A 16912-nucleotide genomic window follows, 5' to 3' on the forward strand; every position below is an offset into this window, starting at 1 on the left:
AAGCACAGCAAGTTCCTGGACTCTATAAACCAGGAGCAGAAGGGCACAGGGATAAGCGGCAAGCCGGCGTTTTATGAAAATAACTCGGAAGGTAAGTTAGAAAACATTTACATTTTTCATACTAATTAAAAACTAAGAAAACTAAATAAGTAAAATAAAAGTAGGTGCAACAATACGCTGCCAATGGCAGTGACTTTTTTTGAGCGCTATATTCGTCTTTACAACAATGCACCACTGTTTGACAGCACACTGTAGATTTTAAATAAGATAACATAGGCTAGAGACATTAAAAAACAAGTAGGCCTACTATTTTATGCATACATTATTTCCTTGCTGATAAGGATCAATCCTTGAGCTCCAATTATTGAAATAAAACAATGTATGCCATGTTTAGAATAAGCGGTTGCAAAAATAATTTGTGGAAGGGAGGCTTTAAAAGTTAGAGTTAAGTTTATTGAAATGTTAAAACCAAATACATTTCTAATCTAATTAAATTACACAAATCCAGTGGATCACATTTCAAAACATTAACACCATCTTTTGTATTCAGTTTTTTTCTAAATGTGCCAGTGACCCAATAATTACGGAAAAGTGTTCCCTAGATTTTAATGGCAATTCAAAGGAGGCATGCATGCTTCCTTTGCTTTGCTGGTTGTGATAAAAATGTCAACAAGTTTTCTTTGACTTGACAATGCTTGATGTAAAGGGACAGAGGTTAAAGGTCAGCCTGGCAGAAAGCTGGGTGTGTCATTTGGCTGCTATAGTCAGCTCTAAACATTTTAGGCCAATAACATTCGGCTCAATATTATTTATCTCTGCAAGTTGCTTCTTTTGCATCATATGAAAGATTTTGTTGTGTAAAACTAATAGAAATGGACTTGAAGTTTGTAGGCCTGCATAAGCTTAAAGACTGTCAGACGTAATAGCCCATAAATGTCCATCTTGGGAAGAAAAGTAACAACTGTATATGTTGAACCAAAGCCTGAAGAAATGATGTGGTCTTTCTCTTTATTTATTGGTGTTGATGATTCTGCAAAGCAAAAGAGGATATGAGCCCTGATAAGGTCTTTGTGATATCAGTGTCCAGAATAATATACAACAGCTTGATTCATGTTCCTGCCAAAGACAGCCAATAGATTTTTTCCACAGTTAGTTATGATAACGATATCAGTTGTCTGCTTTCAAAGTGAACTTTTATTACTTTTCTTTTAAATAAAGTTTGAATAATAAGGCGCATACGACTTCCCCTTCCATATCTCCCAGAAACACAGTTTCGCTCACTTGTGTTCTCATAATTGTTAGGTGTAAGTTTAATTTACTTTTAAATACTACTGCAATTACGCTGAGCCCTGCAGAGCAAGACAGTTTGTAGATGTACAACCTATCTCTCCTCTCTATGTTAGTGGTGTTTTAGAGTTTCGCCCCGCACAACTTCAAAAGCAGACACAATCTTCCTGTTTTGTCTATGGAAGGATAGAATTGAGATGGTGGGACAGGCCAACACATGAAAGAAACACTGCAACCATTTTTACACATTTTGATTTTGTTGTATGCCACATTGTTCTTCACAAAATCATAATACAGAGTTAGGCATTTTAATTAATGGGTAAATTCATCTTTACGAAACAGTTTAATTCTTGTGATTTTTTGATGTAAAACTTAGATTTAAAAAACAAAACAAAATTATTTTTTTTAAAGTGACTAGTGCATCAAGAATTATTCTTCTTTTGCGCTTTTACACAATGCAGAGTTGTAATGCTTGTATATCTTTGCCATATTTATTATGTTTTTTCTAATGTACTTCATTGCAACATGTTAAGTATGACGCTCTCGGCAGTTAGTTTTTGTTTTAAATTGTATGGCATAGCCACCAACATATACCCCACATATAGCCATTTACAATAATTTTCTTACCTTATTCATATTTTGTGATATAGCCTGAGGAAATATACCATACACACAACTGCAATTTGTTTGCATTTTACTTAAGTTAAATGAGATAAAGTAAACTATATACTATCTCTAAGCAGCAAAAAAAACATTAAAGGGCATTTCTAATTGTCTGCATTTTTATTATTCATCTGTTATGATAACTATGGCAGATGAAAAACCAGTGACTGTCCTATATCCTGTAATGAAGCTGAGTGGAACATGTTTTATAGATTGAAGTGGTGCTTTGCAGTAATTGAAAAAGTTGATGTAAAGAGCAGTAGGCCTGCAAAGAAGCATCTGAAATATCTGCTGTAAGAGTATAAGAAACTGATCCCCGTGCGGTCACAGCGTGATGTCCCGTACATTTTGAATTTTGCAATTTCTTGTATTTTACACATCTCCAATTTCACTAGAGTGGAGGCAGATCAGATGTGGATGCTTGACAGAGTAAAAGCTACGCTGTGGCCCGCGGCTCCAGTTTGCTATCTCAACGGAGAATATTTTCAGCATGAACTCTGGTGTGAGATTGGATCTAATGGACATGAGGAAATTAATGTTTCAATGAAAAGTGTTCTCTGTTGGGCCACATATTGAATCAGGAGAATAGCAGAGTAGTGCCTCGGCTGCCCCTGGTGAGTGCCTGCAGATAGATGGAGAGTGATTTTGTTTTGGAGCTCAAGGTTAAAACTTAATGAACATGGACAACAACATCCAAACACTGCGGGAGGGAACAGTTCTTTCCATGGTCTGTTAACAGGAAGGAAAAGAAGAATGTCCCTTTACGGCTAAATGTAAAGGTCAGAGTGTATCATTCAAACAATCAAGTGCTTTATCATATAGTATATAAATTTGCCATATACTACATCAATGCCGTATCCTTGTGGCCTTATTCTTAACGTGATAGCTTTGACTTGCTTTGCAATACGTTTCCTATAGAGTAAATAGGACATGTCTGTGTGGAATGTGACCCAAAACCTGTCTTTTCTTTATTTCCAAATGAAATCAAATCTTGTTTTTTTTTTATCGTATTGCCTTGTGGGTTAAAGTCAAACATCTGACTGAGAGTTCACTGCCTAAATATGGTTTGTCTGGGCTAATCTAATTAAAACAGTGCCTGGCTGAATTAGTGTTTTGTGTGTGTGTGTGTGTGTGTGTGTGTGTGTGTGTGTGTGTGGGTGTGTGTTGATTTTCTCAGCAATCACACAGCTCAGCCTCCTTTGGCAGCTTTTGTTTGGGAATTAAATTGAGAGACATAAAAAACAAGCAAGAGATTAATGGTTTTTACCTCAAGGACATAATGTTTGATGTGATACCCTGTTTTATTTAATTTTGTAACAAGATGTAAAGTTACAGTTTACTGGTTTTAACCACGGTGTGCCAGATTCACATATAGGTGGAAATGCTGGTTTAAAGGGGGGTTGTTAATCATTCATTTCTTCAAGTCAGTGCTTGACACCCGAAGACATTTGAGATGACAAATGTTGTGTTGTGTCTCTGCCTCATGCTACGGATGCTTCGATTTGGCTTCAGCTATGAATGTGATGTTTTACCTTGTGAAATGCCACTGATATGTTTGTGGTGTGTCTTGGGTGCCTGCCCAGTCTCTCTGAAACCTTACAAAATAAATCAGCAAAGAGTAGAAAATAGATGAATAAATAATCATCAACATTCAATTTTATTTAACCCCTGTAGCATAACCAACATCAACATTATTTCATTAATATTATAATTTTCAAGATGGGCAACTATGAGAACCAGACAAACAAAATAAAAAGATTGCACGAAATGTTAAACAAAGATCAGATTTCAATTGTGATTTTTAAATCCTCGTCAGAAGTTTATGAAAACAAAATCTCAAGGTGAATCAGCCACTTAAAATTCATAGAAAGTTGTACGTTGGAGAGAAGTCCACCATCAAATGATAATTTAAATCAGAAGAAAAAATCTAAAATAGCAAACAGCAGTTTGTATATTTGCAAATATATGTGTATATATGTCATTGTGTATATAAAATATATATGTGTTTGTATGCACATCTGTATATTTCATTACTTTTCTGTGTGCCCGGCATGTCTCAGTCAGAGAGAAAGGAGCTCCAAAAACCATGGGCTATCCCGGGATGGGCACAGACTGCTGTGGCAAGCTGAAAGAGTCAGCTGGCGGTTTACAGGGGGACTCCATTGCAGACTCCATCGACTTATCAGGCAAGAACAAGAAGCGACGCAATCGCACCACTTTTAGCACCTTTCAGCTGGAGGAGCTGGAGAAAGTGTTTCAGAAGACACACTACCCTGACGTGTATGCCCGAGAACAGCTGGCACTGAGGACCGAGCTCACTGAGGCTCGGGTTCAGGTGTGTGTGTTAGGGCAACAGATTAACTTTTACACACTCTCATTTTATGAGTACAAACAGAGGAGCGTTTGCGGCCTGAATGAGACCGGTTATTATCTGAAAATTTCCTCTTCTGCTATATTTTTTGTATTTGTAAGGTTTGGTTCCAGAATCGTAGAGCCAAGTGGAGGAAACGGGAACGCTATGGGAAGATCCACGAGGTGCGCAACCACTTTGCTGCTACATATGATATCTCCCTTCTCCCTCGCCATGATACATACCAGGTGGGCCACCACAGATCTCACATAACCTACATGTTGTAGTGGTAGAAGTATAACTTATTGGTCCTGCTGTGAGAACAAGGACTGATACAAAACTGAAGTAGCTCAATCTGACCTTTTTTTGATACTGTATCTGAAGTTGGTGTTCATCACAGAGTTTGAACCACTGTCGTGTTGATTTCATCACATTTATGAATCTTAGGTATATTTTCCTATATCTCTCCAGATGCAGGGAAACCTATGGCCAGGGGCAGCCTCAGGGGGAGGCGGCGGTTCAGGGGCTGGCTGTGTCCTAGGAGCTGACTCCATCCCGTCGTCCTGCATGAGTCCATACCCTCACCCGCACAGCAACCTGCAGGGCTTCATGGGCATGCCCACCTCCCCCAGCCACCCACACCACCACCACCACCACCACCCATCTCATCATCCGGGCATCAATGGCCTCTACTCGCTCCACAGCTTCCCTGGGGGCCTCGGGTCCCCTTCCATCGAGGGGCCCGAGACTGAATACAAGCCAACCGGTCTGGTGGCGCTGCGGATGAAAGCCAAAGAGCCGGGCAGCATCCTCTCCTGGCCCACATGACCACAACAGTGCCAGCTCTCCATTATGCACTGACTGAGCCAAAGCATATTACATTCCTGACCCATGCACAGTCCCAGATGTACACACCCACCTCAGTATATGACTCAAATATTTCCTCTTAACATTTATGTAAGCCAACTTGGAGATGTTTCACGATTCAGGAGATCTTGGAACAGGAATTTCATGAACAATCGGGGCAACTCGAGCCTCCTGCATGAAACCAAACATATTAATAGGAACTTTCTTCTGAAGTTTCTAATTTTAGTTTAATATCAACATGCTGACAGCAAAGAGGAAAAATTATTTAAGCATGTAAAAAATGTAATTATCATATTAATCTTTGTTTTGTGTCTGATGTGCTTTATAGTGTGACCAGTAATAAAGGCCTCCATCTAAATCATCTGTCTTGTTCAGTAGGAGAGTAGTTTTGGGAAAAGGCATCATGAAAAATGTAACAAAAACAATCTCAGCCGGAATTATTTTAGCCTTGACATGACTGTTTTATAAAACGATAACCGAGAGGGCTTACCAAAAGTCTGTGTCACATTTTTAACTGGGAATGTGGTTGGGAGGCAAAAAAAAAATGCTTCACAGGCTGTGGTTGCCATAAACATAGAGATTTCTGCTGTGCAGGAAGTGAGCTTCTTTGTATTCGGGACATGGAGAGAGAGGCCGTACATGTGCAGCCTACTTGGCTTCACTTCAGGAGCGCCTTCAGGTTGCACCTCATGTATCACGAACAAGTGGCAGGTTCATTAATGAAAAGCTAACTGAGCCACCACACTTGACTTTTGATGATAAAGTAGAGAGCCTCCCACAGACGGCTGGCTTCATAGTGAGGCAGGCATTTTTCATTCACATCTGGCATCAGTGGTAAACCCGACCAACTGAGTAATGAGTTACAGTTTAATAGAAGAAATTGGGGTTACCATAGCCCATTTATAAATGCTTTTGTATTTGTGTGTTGTCTTAAAAGAACAATATGACACAATTGTGTTTCAATGCCATACTTAGTCTCACATGTATTCTCAGTGCTTTCTTAATAATTGTTTTCAGGAAATCTCCTTGTTGTGCTTTACCCCAAACAATTTACTTTATTGTCAAGGAAACACCGAATTGCATGGTACCATCCCATCTGGTGTGAGTTACTAAATACCAACATATCCATGTCAGATGTGCACATTTCAATCTGTGTGAGATTGAGAACGCAACTTGAATTGAGAAAAAAGGAGTTGCACTGGTGGACAAAGGCCTCCCAAGCTCCACTCACTCCCCAGGAGTGTACATGGCTTACGGCGGAATATATTGGCTCTCCTTTCCCTTTTGCTTGCTTCACCATGACAGCCATGCTGGGGCGGATTAGCTGCCATTCCCCTAGTCTGTGTCAGGGTTTTGTGTGAGCCACTAACATGTGGTTCCAATAGAAGAATGCACAAACCCATCAGAAACACTTTCCACACCCACAGCTTCAAATTCCAGCCAGGCCCTGGGAGACGGCAGCCCTTACTGCAGTTACATAGTACCCCTGATTAAATCCCAGATTAAGTGGAGAAGATAAGAAGACCTGTCAGTAGGGATAAGGGATTGAGGAGATGGCCATCTTTAGGAAAGCTAAAGAAATAGCAGATGGTGGATCAGGGCTCAATTTTAATATTTATTTTTGGATAGGCAGAAGGTTAATCAGATCTATCTGTCCATAAACAAAAGAGGAAACTCTGCAGCTTAGTGAATTTGATATGTTTACTTTCGAACACTGTCAGGGTAGATGTAGCAAAATAACTCACAATATTATAATTGCAGTAGCCTATTGTTTTCTCCAACTTAAAAATCATCTAAGTTGGCCATCAGTTTGGATTGAGTTGTTGTTTAAATAACAGCAGAGTAGAATAAGCTTTGATCTGTGTTGACTCAGTATATCAGACTAAAAACCCTGTGTGATTTGTCAGAAATAAATGAAAACTGTTGAGTTAAGACTGGCCGATGCTTTGTATGTCAGGGTCACTGGGTGAAGACTGTAACTATAGTTGGAAATTGCCATACCCAAACCCTCATTATTGGACTAAAAATATGATTTAATGCTCATTAACATCTGTAAAGCGGCCTGCTGGCCACTGTTCTGAGCTTTGATCTCAACAAGATTTATCATAGCCTTTAAGCGCAGCTATTGTGAACCAACAGATCCCTGTATTTGAAGTAGCTGAAAAGCATTAACATGTCTCACTAAGATAAACAATGTGGAGGCTCGAGTGGCCAGCACAGTCAAACAGTGGAATGAGGCAAGTTCAACATCCTTTGCCTTTTCATTATAGTCAAAACGGCCTCCAGACTAAGTGCCCCAATGAGATGAATATTTGCATTTTAATGTACAGTGTGCAAAAATGTGGTTGTCACAGAACCTTTAGTTCTTATTTCATTTTATCTTCAGGCCATTGATGGACTTGAAAAAAAGAAAAAAAAAACAGGTTGCATAATAAAGGGCAAAATACTGTTTTGACGGGTTATTGTCATTGCGTTTTTCAGTTTGTACAGTAAAGGTAACCCATTTAAGAAATATTTGAAGCGACCAACAAGTGGGTGAAAATCTGTCTAATTAGCCTCCTTCTTCTTGTCAATGCTTTTAAGTCATTAAAAAAATATAAATGTTCTTATATTTTTCAAATTATGAAATTCATGAAATCATAACTGGAGTTTGGTTACTGTATGAGGAGTCTGTTTGCTTCCACCAACTCAGGGAGACAGGCCTTGTGGCTACCCAAGGTCGTTTTTAAGGATTAGTTGGAGGCTTATGGGCTACTACTGTACCTCCTGAGCTACTGTTCAGATACTGCCACCTTGTGGTAGCAGGCCGTGCTTGTGCTATTGAGACGATAAAGTTCCTCTGCCCATCCCTGCACAGTGATCATTTTATTTCCTGTGAAATTCTGGATTATCCTTTTTAAAATATAAATTATATCATGAATCTGGTCATTTAATAGCCTATACTGAGTAGGTGAAATGACAATTACCAGGGAATAGACACAATAACCCTCAGATAAATCATAAATAATAATATAAAAACAAAACAAATACTGTCTTTTGTACAGTATAACAGTTATTATGTCTAGCTCGTTTTCTCGGTAACAAAATGTAATATTTTAATTTAAATGTTTCAGCGAATGATTGACATGTTCTTTAAAAGTTTTCCACCCACTTTTCAACCAATGAGGGTGAAGGGGCGGGCCCTCGTGTTAATCTTTACAAAATGGCGACTGTTGTTGTTTTGCCGCAGGGTCAGTGAATAAATCCGCGTTTTATTTCATTAATTTTCTGCACTAATTCGCAGAAAAAGCACTAAAAAAAACCATAGGCGCGCCAGGAGTCGGTTCCGTGTGGACTGAAATGAAATCTAAAGAGCGGTCTCCGATTAAAAAACGCTCCCGGGCCTTGGACGATATCCGAGACAGGGGAGGATGCCACCCGACCAGCAAGAAAATGGGGGCTCTTTCCGTTTCGAGTGGGAGTAATAATGGGAACAGCTCGACCAAAAGCAGCGACGGCGGCGGCGGCGGCGGCGGCTCGACGAGAAGGAGTCTGCTCGGTGAGAAGAGAGAGAGGGACTTCGACAGTCACAGCCGCGCTGGAAACAACCACGGCTGTCAGTCCGCCGCCGCCAGCTCCGTGGGGAAGAACCACAGCCTGAGCCTCACGCTGGAGCTCGCGGCGCCGAGGACCGCGTCACGGGGGGAGCCGCGCGTGCAGCCGCCCAGCACCGAGAGTGAGTACAAAACCCTCAAAATCAGCGACCTGGGCACGCAGCTGAGCGACGAAGACATAGAGGACGGACTGTTTCACGAGTTTAAGAAATTCGGAGACGTGAGTGTGAAGATTAGCCGCAGCAACGACGAGCGGATCGCGTTTGTGAATTTCCGGAAGCCGGAGGACGCTCGAGCAGCGAAGCACGCGCGCGGCCGGCTCGTGCTGTACGACCGGCCGCTGAAGATCGAGGCGGTGTACATCAACCGGAGGAGGAGCCGCTCCCCGGTGGAGAGAGACCTGTACGGAGCGGCTCAGAGCCACAGACATCTGCAGAGACCGCTGTCGCCCACGGGGCTCGGATACAGAGACTACCGGCTGCAGCAGCTGGCCCTGGGCCGGCTGCCCCCTCCCCCGCCGCCCCCCCTGCCCCGAGAGCTGGAGCGGGACAGGGAGTTTGCGCTGTTCGAGGCCCGGGCCCGTCCGGCTTTCATTGCAGAGCGAGCAGCTTTCCGAGAGGAGGATTTTATTTCTCCAGAAGACGACCAAAGAGCCAACAGGACGTTGTTCTTAGGCAACCTGGACATCACCGTCACCGAGGCCGACCTGCGGAGGGCCTTCGACCGGTTCGGGGTCATCACCGAGGTGGACATCAAAAGACCCACACGGGGACAAACCAGCACGTATGGATTTCTGAAATTTGAAAACCTTGACATGGCTCACCGTGCGAAGCTCAGCATGTCTGGCAAAATAGTGGGACGCAACCCCATAAAGATAGGCTATGGAAAAGCAACTCCCACCACTCGCCTGTGGGTGGGCGGACTTGGACCCTGGGTGCCTTTAGCCGCCCTGGCCAGAGAGTTTGACCGCTTTGGCACCATAAGGACCATAGACTACAGAAAGGGGGACACCTGGGCTTATATTCAGTATGAAAGTTTGGATGCTGCACAGGCAGCATGCACACACATGAGGGGCTTCCCACTGGGGGGTCCCGAGAGAAGACTCAGAGTGGACTTTGCTGACACTGAGCATCGCTACCAGCAGCAGTTCCTGCAGCCTCTTCCCATCCCACCGTTCGACATGGTGGCCGAGTCTTTTGTCCACCGTGCCACGCCTGAACCGCTGAGGGTCAGGGAACGGACTCCACCGCCGCTTCACTTTAGGGAGAGAGAACTCTTCCCCGGCGCAGAGTGGCCCAACCCGGCTATTCGTGAACGGGTACGTGCCTCACCGTTTGAGCCTTTGGAGCACTTGGAACGTGAGCGGCGGGCGAGGGAGCCCTGGTCTTTGGAACGAGAGCTACAGGGACGAGAACCTGTGCGCAAACGGCGTGTGATGGAGGACGGACGACATCTGGACCACTCCCCCGACAGCACCGAGAGGACAGTAAGACGCAGACGTGCTTCTCCGGATGGAAGTCCTGGAGGCAGCAGCAGAGACGGAGGACGCTTCAGTGACTCGGAGCGCCCTCTGCGGGGCGAGAGACCCTCTCCAGCACGAGAACGTCACAGCAGCCTAGAGAGAGGCGCCGCCGAACGGAGACTCAAAAGTCAGAGTCTGTCAGACAAGGGACCTTCAAGCAGCAGCATCGCAGCAGCAGGAGAGCGTAAACGTAAAGCCGGCGGCGACGGCGGCAAGGGGCCGGCCAAGAGAGAACGTTCTGAGAGCAGCGCCAAGGGAGGTCAGCTGTCCAAGCCCGACAGCACCAGACTCAGTTTGGCCTGGCACGGCATGCTTCTCCTGAAGAACAGCAACTTTCCGGCCAACATGCACCTGCTGGAAGGCGACCACAACGTGGCCAGCGACCTGCTCGTCGACGGCACGACCGGGAGGCAAGTGAGCGAGCTAAAGATCACCCAGCGTCTCCGCCTGGACCAGCCCAAGCTCGACGAGGTGTCGCGGCGCATCAAGGTGGCGGGTCCCGACGGCTACGCCATCCTGCTGGCAGTTCCTGGGACCACGGAGGATACGTCTTCGTCCGACCCCGCAGCCTCGACTCAGCGGCCGCTTCGGAACCTGGTGTCTTACCTCAACCAAAAGCAAGCAGCAGGAGTCATCAGCCTGCCCGTGGGAGGGAGCCGGGATAAAGACAACACGGGGGTTCTTCATGCTTTCCCTCCCTGTGATTTCTCCCAGCAGTTCCTGGATTCCTCTGCCAAAGCTCTGGCTAAAAGTGAAGAGGACTATCTGGTCATGATTGTGGTCCGTGGAGCCTCTTAAAAAAAATCAGAACACACTAAAGTTCATGTCATGTAAAAAAAAAAAAAAAAAAAAAAAAAAAAAAAAACCTGCTGTATGTCAGTAACTATTGCATGCTGTGTGTTCTGCATTATGGGTTACATTAGTATGGTTCTTGAGTGTTTGTATGTTGCCATGTAATCCACTAAAAGGACAAACGGAGCCCATCTACAGAATCTAAGGGGTGTGTGATTTTGAAATTTGTTTTTTTTTTTGTTTTTTTTAAGGGTGAATTGCTCACAAAATTGAGAGAAAAAAACCTGCAGTAATTCAGTCAGGTAAAACACGAAGAGCATCTGAGAAAAAAAAAACTTTTAATTTAAGAAAAGTCATAAAATTAACATTTAGTTATGGTAATTTTTGCAGGTTTCAAATTTTAGCCATTCAGATGAGGTGCAAGAGAAGATTAAGTAATTCTAGAAATACAAGCAGTGGACACAATAATACCTCCACTACAGTGATAACCACAAACCCTGTCTTCAGAAACTATTTTCTCATTGAATTCAATCCACATCTCCCTGACACAGTGTTAACAGAAGCTGAAAAATTCACCAGCTCAACAAAGGTCATGTTTGTTTCAGGGTTATTCTGTATTGCCTTAGCTCGTGCAGGTGGTGTTGTTGTTGTGTCTACCTCCTACACAGGTACTTAAGATGAGGTAAATCAGAAGACATCACATTTCAAAGCTTTCAATTACAGTGCAATAATATTTCTACTATAATCACTTTTTGATGAATGGATACAAGGCGAACGAGCGTGAATTTTGAATTTATGGAATTCAGTGAAAGTGTAGTGAATGATTTGGTACTGCAGTTGCAAAGCTTATCTCATGAGAAAAAAAAGAAAATCCTGTTAACATCTTTGACGATCAGAACATGTTGCACAGCTCTTCTCCAGCGCATCCTTAACTGATTCATCTGATTTCCACCCTGATGAAGGTAACTCGGCTTGAAAAATGATTGTGGCGTGCAGAGGAAGAGTTGTGCAACATGTTTTAATTTCTGCCTGCATCGACTGTGTGTGTTCTCAGAGTTGGAAATATTCGAAGGTCACCAGATAAAAAAAAGTGTCTAGAAACATTCAGTTATCTACAGTGTCCACTTTCTTTGGGGGAAAAAAAAGCATATCCAGGGTCCTGGTTTGTGAATTTTTTTGTTATTGTGTTCCTCAAACAAACCAATGGCAAGATAGACAATGAACTGTGTGTGGTAAAACTAAATTGTTACATCAACTCTGCTGAATGCTGAATACTAACAGATGTGAGATTTCTGCAAAAGGAGCAGCCCATACCACAATACACACAGCATAGTAAGGCAAATGATAACATATTTTTACTTAATATTTTATTTTGTGCATCCCTACCTTAGAAATGGTTGTGTAATGTGATCTATGAAAAAAAAAACTACAGTAGTAATGGATAAAAAAGCTTAGAGAAGTTTGTGTTGATATTTGACAGTCTGTATCATTTATTGCTCTGAAACCAGTAGTTCCTCCAAGAATTATGATAATACTCAGTATAATTAAAATGTTGGTACAAAGTAACAAAAACCTGCTATTTGTTCAGTAAGTAGGTCTGTGTAATTTAAAAGTTTTAGCAGTAACTTAATGGTTAATGTTGCAATTTAAATTTGTAGGGGTCTAAATTTGAATTTGAATATTTCACTCATGACTGCCAACATGTTCCAAAGGCCTACTTACCATATTTTCTCTTATCATTGTATGTTTGTCATGCAACAGTAACCCACCCTGAGTTATAATTTGCTGAGTTTGGTTTAATATGTATTGAAAGCATTCATATGTGGGAAAGTTGTGCGTGCGTGAACATCACCCACTGCAACGTTGGACTCCTGAGGAGACGAGTGCAGAGCTGAAAACCTCTGCAGAGAAGACAACCTAGTATTTGTGAGTCCTCGCTGACGAGGCAGCTTTTAAGTTGTGTAGCCCATCTGCACCTGTGATGACTTCTGTTTTAAATGGAAAAATTGAGCAATGTACACTTTGATGTCATGGGAAAGGAAAATCCATTGAGCCCATGCGAAGCTGTTCACATACCTGAAAGTGCGTTTGGGCACTTAATGTGACCGATTATCAATAAATTGTTCATTTGAAGGGAAACATGTTTCTTCGATGGAAGTGAATTGAAGAAACAATCTGCCATACCTTATTGTGTTTCGAAGGAGTTGTCACTTGAAATTTTCTTTCTGCACACGAAAAGGGAGACAATTTGCAATTTGTTTAGCACCAGCGAAGGGAGACCCTCCCCCCTCCCCTTGTTTCATGTGAGGATCGCTGTTTGCTCACAGGCCTGTTCTGAGCACCTAAGCTGCCCATCAAAAAATTACTCCCTCCCTCATGACCCCCTATTATGCCCCTCAACTGCTGCTGTTGGCATGTGAACACCTGATCAGGATCGAGGAGCCGTGTTTACAGCCAGAGTCCGGTGTGCACTGTGAAACAGTGGCAGATGCAGACAGCGGTGCAGTCCGGGAGGCGAGGGGGTCGGAGCAAACGGCAACATGTGCCAGTTTCCTGTTGTTCTCCCTGCTCATTATGCTAAAAAGGTCTCATGTGCCTGTTGTTCCCGGGTCTGAGTAGGAGCTGAGGAAATTCCGTCGCCGGCCGTCACACACTCCGCTCGGGAGATTGTGGGTGACACCGCTTTTGAAATTCCCATAGCATCTCCAGTTCAAGCTGTCTCGCTGCAGAGGCCAAGCTGAACCACTGGGCTGATTTGTCATTATTATACTTTGCCCAGTTATGATTTGATTTGACTTAATCTTTGGCTCAGGGAAGAGGATTGGTCCGACCTCAGCTAGGAATATTGTTTGACCCCAGCCCATCTTTGTGTTCTCCTCTGATTGAACCCTCTCTGAGGAGACCAGCGAAGAAGCATGTTTGTTGTGCTGAAGCTGCACTCCGTTGTCATCCGAGGCCTGCTGCAGCGAGGAAGCCAAACCAGCAGGCCAGATTCTTTGCCCCCTTTTTGACACCACTGGAAGGAACCCACACTGCGGACCCCAACCCACCCCCAGTTTCTTCTAAGAGACCTTTTGTGTTTTTTTTTGCTTAAGCCCCGTTATAAGCGTAAGGCCAAGTTACACGGGAGAGAAAGTTTTCCATTTTCTCCTGCCATCCATTTTAGTCATGTTAGTGTGAAAGCAAGTGCTGTGTACTGTGCTGAGAAGGACGCCATACTGCGCGAGAGAAACATTGCCATCTTGAGGACCACGGAGCACCTGCTTTCCTCTCACAGTCAGCCACCTGATACATCACACTCATGCACACCAGACACCCAGGACAGAGCTGGTATCACTGTATGACTGGCTGCTGTATAGAGGCGCATGATGGTGAGTAGGAGAACAAGTGCTGCTTGCCAGGTCTGTATCGGTGGCTTAGGCAGCAGTGTGGTAAGTACAGTGTCAACACCACATGTTTTACAAATGCAAAATGACGTATTCTGGTTTCAATCCACAGTAATTACTGAGGTCATTTCCACTGATGGCAATTGGCATAAATCCCAGTCTAGTGTGAGATAATAGGAGCACTGACTGCCCAGAATAACATGTTGCACATACAGAACAGTTCTGTTTCTTATCACCACTAACAAAAAAATATGATAGATGCTCCAACACTTAACCCCTTCATTTGATATTTTTTGATGAAATACTCACATAGAATTCAAAGTTAAGATTAGACATTTGTTCACATACATTATGTGATTGCTGTTATGTTAAAGGTTCAAGTTTTCAGAGAAAATCCAAAATCTAGTGAGTTTCTACAGCACGACTACTGCAGCCTTTGGTTGTTTCTGCAGCCCCCATTAGAGGCGTGAATGTAATTCCCAATATTCACTTAGATGGAGATTTATTACAGCCACACAAACTACAGACGAGGTTAATATGATGTGGTTAGTGAGGAAACAGCCTCAAGCCAAGACTCAATTATATAATTTTCTGTTCAAGCCTTAAGTGTTAGCATCATTTTCCAGTCAGTGTCTACAAGGAATTGTGATAAAACAAGAAAAGTACAAAACGGTCTTCTGCCACTGGTAGACTACAGCTTACAGATAATGATAATACATAAACATACATAAACATAACATGTGAACAGGTACAAATCAAAGTGCACCCTGTAAAAAATAAGTGTTAATCAATCTGTGGCCAATACTTGACTTTTTGATCTGGCAGTCTGCGCCTTGTCGACGTCAGTGCACTTTATTCTCTGCTCTCTGTGTATTCAGGCCGTGTGAGCAGCTACATGTGCTTTTTGTCACACTGCCATAGTCAGTGTCATGTGACTGATGGGGGCAGACACATGCAGCTAAATACTGTTTTTTACCCATTAATACCTCACTCAGGACTGACTCGCCAAACACTACTGGAACAACAATATGATGCTTAGTGTTTTGTTTAAAAGGATATAAGGGAAATAGACAGGAACATAAACATATTTATACCTTTTTTATAAACTTGAAATATAAATTAATATTTAATAATTTACTTTGGTTAGATTTAATCTCAAATACAATGATTTCTTTACAGAAAATTTTAATTCAAAGATTTTAAAGCTCACATAAAACCCATTTATATAAATCTTTAAACAGTCCAAGAAATCTGTCACTAAGATATGTCAAAAATTATACAAATAACAGCCCTTTATATATATTGAGAGCGATAGTGTTAGTATGGCACTTGTGTTTTCTAATGCATTATTGTTAGAAGTTTTATCTGATTTAGTGGCAAACAAACAAAAAGTTATAAAAGCTACAAACGTGTCAATTAACATATCACAGTTGATTCACGTTGCCGAGTGCAGTGCACTTCACTGTCATATAGAGCTGCACGTTGGTTATGGTGTCAATCTTTATCATAACAAGGATTAATTGGTAATAACCAGCATTTTTTTAGCTCTAATATTTAAAACCTTCAAACTGTAGTTAGTGAATATTTAACAGTGTAAACTGCTGTCAGGATGAAAACATGTTTGCATGTCTCCTCTACAGAGATCCACTGGATGGCAGCTGGTCCGTCACTCTGTTTTCAGGCCTGTGATACACTCGCCATCAGGTCTCATCTCCTGTAAGTAACCTGTTAGCTTGATTTTATTAACAATATTAAATGGCAAACTGTATAACCCTTTAAAGTGGACATTTTACCCAGAACTAATTGTAACTCTACTTTTTAAATTAATGATCAGTGAATGCAGTAATATACACAAGTTTGTTTTATATGTGTGCTGTTTGTAAGTATTAATGATGTGTCAATAAATATGTCAAATCTATTGCAACCTGTGAGTATTTGTTTGTTTTTTGCATAGAGATATAAGCTGGTTTAAAACCTTTGAATTTACTCCAGTGATTTATCAGAACGACACGAGGACAGAGTGAGTCACACGTCAGTTTAATACAGCTGAGTGCGCACTGTTACAAGGCTTAAAAATGGACTCTAAGGACTTGGAACAGGATATCTATGATTGGTTAAGCATATTTTCTAAACTCGATCAGTCAACAAATCCAGGAGCGAGAGTAGTGATAAACAGTGCTTCACCCACAAATGCATTTTCTGCAACAAGAACATAGGATCAAATGTCATCAAACCAGAACTTGGTTTCTCAGCAGTGGTGTCTGAGACATTACCAAAGAGACATATAAAGTATTTCAACATATTGCTCAACCATACACTTTCTTAAAAGATTCAAATAAGTAACAAGTAAAATAATCCCAAACTAAATCTACTTTTAAAGCATCAAATACTTTTCATAAAAGATTTATTATGGTACAAAATATTCAATGGCCCTAAATCACAAAAGCATACT

General features: G+C 42.2%; 2 protein-coding genes across 2 annotated transcripts in view; both read left to right on the plus strand.

Moving 5' to 3' along the window:
- alx3 (ALX homeobox 3) overlaps positions 1 to 5128 on the plus strand; it is a gene marked incomplete at both ends in the record, with an annotated part of 7518 nt that extends 2390 nt beyond the window's left edge. Inside the window, 4 exons of the mRNA XM_083976233.1 lie at positions 1 to 91; positions 4011 to 4285; positions 4423 to 4548; positions 4772 to 5128. The exon at positions 1 to 91 is cut by the window's left edge and continues 231 nt beyond it. Coding sequence (XP_083832359.1) covers positions 1 to 91; positions 4011 to 4285; positions 4423 to 4548; positions 4772 to 5128 — 849 coding nt within the window. The remainder of the gene's footprint in view (positions 92 to 4010; positions 4286 to 4422; positions 4549 to 4771) is intronic.
- Positions 5129 to 8380: 3252 nt separating this feature from the next.
- On the plus strand, positions 8381 to 16274 carry rbm15 (RNA binding motif protein 15). The gene has a single exon (XM_083976142.1). It carries the CDS (start codon positions 8507 to 8509, stop codon positions 11078 to 11080), a length of 2574 nt encoding a protein of 857 aa, XP_083832268.1. The 5' UTR covers positions 8381 to 8506; the 3' UTR covers positions 11081 to 16274.
- The last annotated feature ends 638 nt before the right edge of the window (positions 16275 to 16912 follow it).

The sequence above is a fragment of the Trachurus trachurus genome (assembly GCF_905171665.1).
Source record: "Trachurus trachurus genome assembly, chromosome: 7".
In the NCBI taxonomy this organism is placed as follows: domain Eukaryota; kingdom Metazoa; phylum Chordata; class Actinopteri; order Carangiformes; family Carangidae; genus Trachurus; species Trachurus trachurus.

Coding starts and splice junctions, on each gene's coding strand:
- rbm15 (XM_083976142.1), top strand. CDS start 8,507: ATGAAATCTAAAGAGCGGTCTCCGATTAAAAAACGCTCCCGGGCCTTG.